The sequence below is a fragment of the Ursus maritimus genome, unplaced genomic scaffold, assembly GCF_017311325.1.
Source record: "Ursus maritimus isolate PB19 unplaced genomic scaffold, ASM1731132v1 scaffold_16, whole genome shotgun sequence".
Classification (NCBI taxonomy): Eukaryota; Metazoa; Chordata; class Mammalia; order Carnivora; family Ursidae; genus Ursus; species Ursus maritimus.
The window spans coordinates 12,405,063-12,415,155 of NW_024424008.1; the positions used below are offsets into that span (position 1 = coordinate 12,405,063).

At 45.6% G+C, this 10,093-nt stretch overlaps 1 protein-coding gene across 1 annotated transcript in view; it reads right to left on the reverse strand.

Annotated features, from left to right (window-relative positions):
* Positions 1-6,676: 6,676 nt before the first annotated feature.
* Positions 6,677-10,093, reverse strand: part of KCTD14 (potassium channel tetramerization domain containing 14) — a 5,394-nt gene continuing 1,977 nt past the window's right edge. Inside the window, 2 exon segments of the mRNA XM_040630905.1 lie at positions 6,677-6,972; positions 6,974-7,407. Of these exon segments, the coding sequence (XP_040486839.1) occupies positions 6,747-6,972; positions 6,974-7,407 (660 nt within the window). The 3' untranslated portion in view covers positions 6,677-6,746.

A 10,093-nucleotide genomic window follows, 5' to 3' on the forward strand; every position in this document is an offset into this window, starting at 1 on the left:
TCAAAGTCCAGGGATAGAGCCCCAAGTTGGGCTCCCTGCTCAGCAGGGAGTCTGCTTGTCCCTCTCCCTCTGCCCCACCCTCACCTGTTTGTGCTCTCTCGAGCACTCTCTCTCAAATTTTAAAAAATGAAAGAAAATTCAGTTTATATTGAGAATAAACTGCATACAGGGAGAAACTGGAGCTGGACTGGTATACAAACAAGAACATTCCACATTCTTTAATGTTGAAATGAAAAACTGTCTTTATTGAATTGGTGGTATTTTCATCTGACCTTCATTATTGCATAGGGGGATTGAATGAGGCACCCCACTGAATCCCTTGAGCTTCAAACAGAGTCTTCCCTGTCCCCATTGTATAACAGCAGGGGAAATTGGGGTTACTCACTCAGACTAGTATAATAACCCCTTCTCTGCCTGTCGGCTCTGCAAAAAGTGCTCCAAATGACCAGGGGGCAGTCTCATTACATGCTATAATGTAATGGAACAATGACAGTGTTCTTGAGTGGAACTGTTCCTCCCTTGGGGACTAAATACTCCATACCCTCTGAACAGAAGTACTCATAAATGAGTTATTAGGTATAAAAATGACAAGAACCACTCCTACCTCCTCCCCCTAGTCCCCAGACCTACGTATTCTAACTGTGGGAGCAACAGCACTATATTTTAGCTATGGTATAAGGTATATACCACAAATCTGTAAAATAGCACCCCAAACTCACAATGTGTTGTCTCTTGGCTAGTCCCATAAATGAGTCTGCAAAAGGTCATACACTGTTTTTATATCATAGCAGCTACCTCTGGGTGATGGGACATCTAGCAAGACCAAGAGTTTCTTTGCTATAATTCTTTCATCATAAAATAAGCTCTTTAGGGCGCACCTGGGTGGCTCAGTCAGTTAAGTGTCTGACTCTTGGTTTTGGCTCAGGTCATGATCTCAGGGTCATGAGATTGAGCCCCACATGGGACTCCACCCTCAGAATGGAGTCTGCTTCAGGATTCTCTCCCTCTGCCCCTCCCCCCATTCGCACACCCACATGCACACTCTCTCAGTAAAAATAAATAAATATTTTTAAAACTAAGCTCCTTAGGGGCACCTGAGTGGCTCAGTCGTTAAGCGTCTGCCTTTGGCTCAGGGCGTGATCCTGGCATTCTGGAATCGAGCCCCACTTCGGGCTCCTCTGCTGGGAGCCTGCTTCTTCCTCTCCCACTCCCCCTGCTTGTGTTCCCTCTCTCGCTGGCTGTCTCTGTCTCTGTCAAATAAATAAACAAAATCTTTAAAAAAAATAAAAATAAAAAAAAAATAAAAATAAAAATAAGCTCTTTAGTCCACAGCAATGTATGGAATACCATGAAAATGCATACAGTATCCATGCATAGCAGGGCTGAGAAAAACATTGCAGTTAGGAGTATTGGGGTTCTCCAGGGAAATAGAACCATAGGAGATAGGTAGGTAGGTACGTAAGTAGACAGATGATAGATAGTAAGCTACTATAACAATACTATAGACCAAGTGGCTTATAAACAACAGAAATTTATTTCTCACAGTTCTGGAGGCTGGGAAGTCCAAGATCAAGGTGCAGAGAGATTTACTGTCAGATTCCGAGTTCATAGACAGCTGTTTTCTTACTGTGTCCTCACATGGCAGAAGAGGCAAGGGAGCTCTCTAGGGTCTCTTTCACAGGGACACTAATCCAGTTCATTAGGAGTCTACCTCATGACCTAGTTACCTCTCAAAGGCCCCACCTTTGTATTAACCATGACTTTGAGGTTAAGGATTTCAACACGTGAATTTGGGGTGGGTGGAGACACACAAATCCAGTTTATAGCAGTAGGAAAGCCAAATACGAATCTAGAATATGTATCTATTCCTGTGAGATAAATCACTGCTCCTTCCCTGATGGCAAGGATCCGGTGTGTGGTAGAATGATTGCAAAAACAACCTGATACTCCCCCTCTCGGTATGTATGCCCCTTGAAATGCAGCTTTGAAGCTGCTTCCATTAAAGATGGAATCTGTGTCTCCATCCTTTGAACTGGGCTGGTTTCATGACTAGACAATAGAAAGTGGCAGAAGTGACACTGTGACAGTTTTTGCCCTAGGCCTCAGGTCCGTCTACATAATCATTCTCCAGACCTTTTGTTTGATTTTGGAACCCTACCATTGCCATGAGAATAATTCCAACTTAGTCTGCTGGTTATTGGGTGACCAGATGGAACAAATCAAGTTGACTCAGCTGAGGCCATCTTAGGCCCACCCCACCTGATCCACCATCTGACCACAGACGCATGAGGGAGCCCAACCAAGACCAGAAGAATTGCCCAATCTGTAGTTTTGTAAGAAATAATTAATGATTATAACCTTAAGGCAGTAAATTTGGGGGGTCAGGAAACTGTCGTGTGGTTAGTGTCAATTTGCCATACTTCCATAGATGCAGCTGGTAAGGAGACAAGCCCAACTGGATTCAGATAGTTTATTGTTCACAGCATAGCAGGCAGCATGAACTTCATGTTTTCATTGGTTCCCTTTGCCCCCCAAGCACCATGGAGGTGCTGCAGGTAAATGCTATGCACACAGAAGATCTGCAACAGACGGAGAACACTGAGTTTAGGAAACCCTCAGTCTCAAAAGAAGAATGCTAGCAAACCTACCCTCTGGAGAGAGACTTGATTACACCAGTGAGGAAACAAATCTGCCTTCCAACCCAATGGAGACTTTTTTTTTTAATAAAGATTTTATTTATTTATTTATTTATTTATTTATTTATTTATTTAGGAGAAGGAGCACACACACAGGAGCAGGGGGAGAGGGAGAAGCAGACTCCCTGCTGAGCAGGGAGCCCGACACGGGACAGCACTTGATCCCAGGACCCTGGGATCATGACCTGAGCAGAAGGCCCATGCTCAACCAACCGAGCCACCCAGGCGTCCCAGTGGGAGACATTTTTTTAATCATCCTGAAATACCTCCAGGATTGAAGGGTGATGCCACCTTTATTATCTTTATGACTATTATTTATTTAAATTTTTCTAAGTAAGGAAATCTCCTCCCTACCCGTAAGCAGTTTTGCAAACATCCTCAAACAAAGCTGTCAATGCCATTTGCTTAGGAAATGTCAGCATTACTCCCAATAGTTTCTTACTGAGTAGTGCAGCTAACTGATTTGCAGTGCAATCAACCTATCACCAAGAAGGGTCTAGTGCCCCGCCCCCATCCCGCAGGAATAATACCATATTAGGGACTCAGTGTTGGTCTCTGCTGTTGGACAGCCGTCAGGAGCCAGAGCAGCTCTAGTGAACGGAAATCTATACTGTAGAACCCATGCATAGCTATCATGGCCACCTTTTTCATGATTCTGTTGAGCAAGCATGATTCCTCCTGGAAAAAGAGGCTGACTGACATCCACAGGTTATATCGCGTCCATTTATTTTTTGAGGGCCTCTTCTAGAAGGGATGCCCTCTGGTGGGCATTTGTAAGAAACACAAATACTTTCACCCTTCCAAGAGGTCCATACACACACCAACTCCTCAGGCCTTCTTGTCACTGATCTTCCCGCTCTAGTACTTTCCAAGTCCTTGGACAGCCAGGAAGAGGCTTGGGACCAGCTTTCCAGGACACTGAACACAGCAGAAATGGATGGGGGAGGGGAGTAGGAAAGGATAGGAAAATAGAGAATTAAAAAAAAAAAAAAAAAAAAGAGGTCCCCTGGAACAATGGAGACCTGAAAACCTGGCATAGTGCTATGAACTAGGGTGCCTCAACGAGGGCACTCTCACAGGTTTCAATCTTTGTGTTTTCCTTTGGATTATAATGACAGTTATATTTACCATTCATTTTTAGGTTTTCCTCCTCTGACTCTAATTCTCTTTAGTTAATCCCAATAGATTAGGAAAAGTATCATGTACCCCTGCCAATGTCCAGAGATAGTTTTTGAGCATTATTAATGTGTTTTACTCTTTTGCTTTTTCTATTAGGAAATGGGAAGGGAGGAGATGGTATTATTGGGTAGGCAACCAAGAGTGTCCCCTTCATTTATGTACTTCTAATCTGTATCTTTTTTGGGTATTTCTTTTTTTCATAGCCCTTTAAGTCCCACCACCTTAAATCCTTTTTTGGAGCACGGATTAAATTAAATTGCATTGAATTAAATGCGTATTCTCCTCCCCAATAATTTTAAGCCTCTTTAAATATAATTTTAATCACTGCATAACATTGCCATTTTATAGATGTAATATAATAGGCTTGACTAATTCCCCCATTGTTTTGCTTTTATAATTTAAGTGGGATGAAAATAGTATGTTATCTTAACTGTATTATGGATTGGGAATGGGGAGGGAATATTGAAATTGCCTTTGTTTAATAAAATAATTTGATAAATTGCTCAGGAAGAAGGTCGATCCTAAGGGCATGCATGCAGGCTAAAGCCAAAGCAATACAAGAGGTAGCTAAACTGGTCTTCTTCTGGCAAATGACAAGAACACAAGAAGGCGGATGGAAATTTGGCATGCCTCTAAAGCCTGAGTTTAGATCTGGCACAGTCACTTCGCCGCATATTCCGCTGGCCAGATTAAGTCATGAAGCCAAGCATGAAGTCAGTGGGGTGGGAAGATTACTCCCACCTACAGAGAAGCATGGCAAGAACAGGCAGGGAAGAAAGGATAGGAAACAAATACAATCTGCTAGTGAAATCTCCTAGTGATGGGGGTGTCTGAGACTTGAGGAAAAGATGCATCCAATACTCAATTTGAAGTTATTTGCATTCCTGTCCGGTAAACTGTCTCCCCTTTACGTGTCTGTATTTGCCACAGTCTGCTATGTGCACAAATAGCTCATGGGAGTAGCATTTATAAAAATTAAGAAAAAGATATTTGTGTTCCTTCTGGGTGAGCGTGGTGTCAAAGAGCAAAAACAGGGGCGCCTGGGTGGCACAGCGGTTGGGCATCTGCCTTCAGCTCAGGGCGTGATCCCGGCGTTATGGGATCGAGCCCCACATCAGGCTCCTCCGCTGTGGGCCTGCTTCTTCCTCTCCCACTCCCCCTGCTTGTGTTCCCTCTCTCGCTGGCTGTCTCTGTCTCTGTCAAATAAATAAATAAAATCTTTAAAAAAATGTTTAAAAAAAAAGAGCAAAAACAAGCTCAAGACATCTCGATGATCCATGAATCCAGTGGGAGCAAAGACCCAGGACTGACCATAAGATGACAAGCCCTCTGGGAATGTACCGAAATCTTCAGGAGGACACTGACCTTTCCATAATTCACAAAATTGAGACATTAAGCAATCCTATTTATCTTACGGAACAGAGTGTCTCCTGGGAATCTAACCTCATAAATGTAATTACTGATCAAAGAGTATAAACTTTTTTTCAGGCTCTTGATAAATAACGTTGAATTGGTTCATGATGAGAAGTTCAAATAGACATTCGGGATTTTTTCACTTAAAATTGTCAGCCATATTAAATACCAAAAGGAAAACATGGAAAAGGTTTTGAAAGTAAGAAACAAATACAGAAGCAGATGTGGTTTATTGAATTATAACACTCATTGACAATGACTGTTCTGAGCAATTTTATGTTTAAATCTGAAACTCCCTGACAGTAGTAATTCCTTAAACCTTGGAAATCAACCTTGATCTTCAGTCCCAGGGAACTGAGAACGGCTGGTCACCCTACTAGACAGGAGGGCGAAGGGGGCCATCTATCCCAGACCTGGACCTGGAGAAGGATGATGTCTAGCTGTGTCCTCCTTAGAGTTGCATTACTGTCTTTGGCTGAGAAGCAGACCCTGAAAAAGAGATTCTTGTGCAGTGGTTTACTGAGGATGTGCTCTCAGGGGATGGAGAGCGAGAGAAGTAGGATAGACGGCAAAGGAAGAATGCTGAGCAAGAATGTGGTGTCAGATGAAGACTGACTTCAGCCTGATCTCACAAGGAACACCAGAACAGGAACTGCGCCAGAACAGAAACCGCACCAGAGCGGATTCCTCCTTGAGGTGAGGGCTCAGTCTTCTATACCTCCACACAAGCAAGATGGCAATTCTTTTCTAGAGCAGGTCTCAAAGTTAAAATCAGAATCACCTGGAGGGCTTATTAAAACAGACTGTTGGGCCAACCCTCAGAGTTTCTGATTCAGTAGGTCTGAGGTGGGGGCCAGAGAATTTGTATTTCTAGGAAGTTTCCATGTATTGCCAATGCTGCTGGTCCAGGAACCACACTTGGAGAATCACCGCCCTAGAGAAAAAGACAGCTGTGAGGCTTTAAGAGTCAATGTCACAGCACCTGGAAAAGGAGATCTGAGTGGCATCTACTACATGTATGAACTTGGCATCTTCCTCATGAAGGCATTTAACTGGGCAAGAGGATTGGACCACATGCTGAGGCTGGGTAGACTACATTTTCAGACCATTTTTTCCAGATTCATGGTACTCTGTTATCTTCCTGTCCGCCATCTTCAGCCAAAGTATTGTTGAAACATTCCAACTCATGTCAGCTTTGCTGTTTGGACTTGAAGGGAAGGATCTGGCAGGTAGGGGAGGCTTTAAAGAGAAAGCAGCTGCACCTCACTAGGCAAGCACAGTGGAGACAGTTGCAATCAGTGGAAAATCCTCAACAGGGAAATAATTATTGGGGGGCAAGCCTCCTAGACCACCTTGGAAGTTGATTTTTTTTTTTAAAGGAAGACGGCTTTTCAAGGCAACTTTTAATATTATAAGTCCCACCAGAACCCGAAACAAACTGTTCCCGCCCCCTGGGGCTCACCACCAGATGAAGACGAATGTATAAAAGTAACTGAAATACTTGGCCCGTAATGTCCTCTCGGAGTACTGTTCATAGTACACCTGGTACCCCTGGGCCGTAATGTCCATCTTCACGCAGTCGAGAAGGTCCTTGACCTGCGGGGCCGCCTTCCAAGGCCCGAACTTGACGACCGACCTCTTTTCGGCCTCCAGGACCCGCAGGGCATCGGCGCAGTGCGCNNNCGGTGCGCACAGCGCACACCAGCACCGCCGAGCTGCGCGCCGCCACGGCCTCGGCGCGCGCCAGGCGCACCATGAGCTCCAGGTTCTCGCCGTAGCCTGGCACCCGCAGCAAGAACTGCTTCCGGGCCACCTGCTCACCGAACATCTGCGGCGTGTCCTCCAGCAGCTTGACCAATGGCTTGATTTCGTAAAACTGCGCTTCGCGGTACACCTCCGGGATGTGGTGCGTGGGCAGCCGCTCGCTGCGCAGGTAGTCCAGGATGGGTCCGAAATAGGTGCCGGGGCGATCGATGAAGAAGCGGCCTTCTGCGTCCGTGCACGTCTTCGCTGAGCTGAAGAACATCTCTGCCAGCTTTGAACCCGGGAGTTTTCTCAGGGTGCCCACGGTGGTGGTGTACAACTCGCCTCCCACGTTAAGTTCCACGACAGGAGATCCCTGAGGGCACAAGAAGGCAGAGTGAAACAGTACTGCCACCTCTAGGGGGCTCGTGGCTTATTTCCATCCATAGAATATTATAGAATAGTAATCCAGGAGGCTGCTGTGGAAGCAAGTCCCAGTGACAATGCTTGCAAAGCCCGTGGCCTTTGGCAAAGCTTGTTCCTCATTTATAAAATGGGGATATGGTGCTTTTGTGAAGTCAGAAGTTTCCAAGGTGTGATGTTCAGATCTAAGATGTAGTTAAAAGGGGGGGGGGCATGTTCCACCTTTCAGAGAGGCTAAGAATCCATACATGTGTTCATTCAGGAAGCATTTGAGCATTTCTTGGGTACTTACTGTGTGCCCACACCCTGTGGTGGGAGTTGGGGATACAAATTCTTGTTCAATATAGGTCAGCAGTTCTGATTAGCAGTTGGCATGACTTTGATTCATTAACTAAGCAAATCTGTGGAATAGACATCTTTCGAAATATTGGCTGGTGCGTATTAAATAACAGGAATATCCTTGGTGCTGAAAAGGTCAGTAACACAGGTATAATGGGTATAAAATGGCCTCATAAACTGTGAAGTGTGGTGCCAATGGAAGTTAGGTTTAGCTGGCCTACAGAATTTTTAGAGGCCTCTTCTCTATGCCAAACCTTGAGCACTAAGGATGTGGTTAAGACCCACGTGGTACCTGTCTGGAGATGCCCACAGGCCAGTGCAAGGGGGACGTGGAAACAGACTGAGAGTCAGGCTGCCTTTGGGGAATACTAGATGCTGCCAACAGGCCTAACAAAAACACCAGAAGACTATTACATGTGAGGTGATACACTAGTTGTTAGCCTTACAAATCAGCTTCCTGAATAACGCTGGCTACCTAAAATTGACTCATTCAGTCAATAAGATACGTATGTGCCAGGGACCTGGAACACTGAGGAACAAGCAGCACAGCCTCTCCCCTCATAGTCTAGTAACTGTGCAAAGCGCTTTACATTCAACCTCTAATTCAATCCTCACAGCTATCCTATGAAGAATGAATTAAATCCCATGGGGCGCCTGGGTGGCACAGTGGTTAAGCGTCTGCCTTCGGCTCAGGGCGTGGTCCCGGCGTTCTGGGATCGAGCCCCACATCAGGCTCCTCTGCTGTGAGCCTGCTTCTTCCTCTCCCACTCCCCCTGCTTGTGTTCCCTCTCTCGCTGGCTGTCTCTGTCTCTGTCAAATAAATAAAATCTTTAAAAAAAAATCCCCATTTTACAGGTGAAGAAACGAAGAATTAAGGAGCTAAAATAAATTGCCTAAAAGCAACCAGCTATTAAGTGATGATGTCAGAACTTAAACGCGGGGCCACATTACCCCGAAGCATGAGCTCTTAGTCATTACATCAGCTAGTCTTCAACCTTTATCTCCACTCTTCATTCCCTTTGTTGGGCCTATTACATTCAAGCCTCCTCCTGAGCAGAGGAAGAAGACACGGTCCCTGCCCTCAAGGAGCTCACAGAGGAGAGAGGGAAACAGGTGGCTTAAATGTGCAGGCGTCGAGAGGGGAGACTCAAAGGCTCTTTGAGCGGATGGATGTGTGTTGGAGGTTGTCAGGGAAGATTTTCAAGGGGGTGTGATGGCTGCAGCCACAGAAAAGTGTCAGAGGGAAGGCTGCATCTCCAACCTGGAGACTGCCACAGGTCACTGCAGAGCCAGGAGTAGTGACAGCGTTCAGGAATGTCCTGGTTTCTCATTTAGGTGTGACTTCAATCTCAACTTGACTGTGGGCTCTACCTCTAAGATTAAAGTACTGGAATAAAGAGAGCCAGAGGCAGCCAAACGGCTGGGGAAAGAACTGAGTTGCCATGGTAACAGCTCCTACCAGGGGACAGTTCTGCTGGCTGGAGTGGAGAAGGGAGACCAAGAGGATGCATTCTGACAGCAGCCAAACAAATACAGCCCTGAGAAAAATAAACCAAGAACCTGTGACTTCCTCTCTCTCCCCTAAACCTCAAGGCCCTTTGGCAAGGTTGTTCAGTTAACCCTGAGGGGGTCCTGTGAAGCGGGCAGTTAAATGCAAAGTTGCAGACTTTAACCCTTGAATGGACTGATGTGCTCTCATCACGCCTGTGCCCCGAAAGCTCACAGGTGCGCTTAAGGTCTGTATATTAACAGGCGAGGAAAGCTCCGAACAATGGGTCACACAGCTAGGAAATGAGGTCAGAGCGGCAACCAAACCCCTATCAGTGTGACTCCAGTACATGGATGGGTGCCCTACCCCTCCCAACATCCAGTCCCACCGCTGCCAGCAAGTAGCGAAGTGCCTGGGTAAGCTCGCTTTCTTCCATGGGCCTAAGCCTAGTCATCTACGAAACAGGGAGGCATAATGCACAAAGGGAACTCTTAAGTCTCTCCAGCTCTGAAAGCCTAATGAATCCAATCACTTCAAATGTTTCTAAAGCTCATTTCCAGATGCTTCACAAAATAGCTTTCTGCCCTGAGATCCTCAGGCCCATTTCTTTGTTTACCGAATAAGACCCCAGTCTGGTTCCCAAACTTAATTCTGTCTCTCTTTCCCCTCCTTTTTTTTTCTCCCCAAAATCTTCCAATTTCTTTGGAAATCCCAGACCTCCTACCTCATCCACCAATACTACAGTATGTTTCTAGCAGATAAAGACTCCCTTTCCACCCCTTTTTCTGACCATCTGCCCATTTTCGTGGCC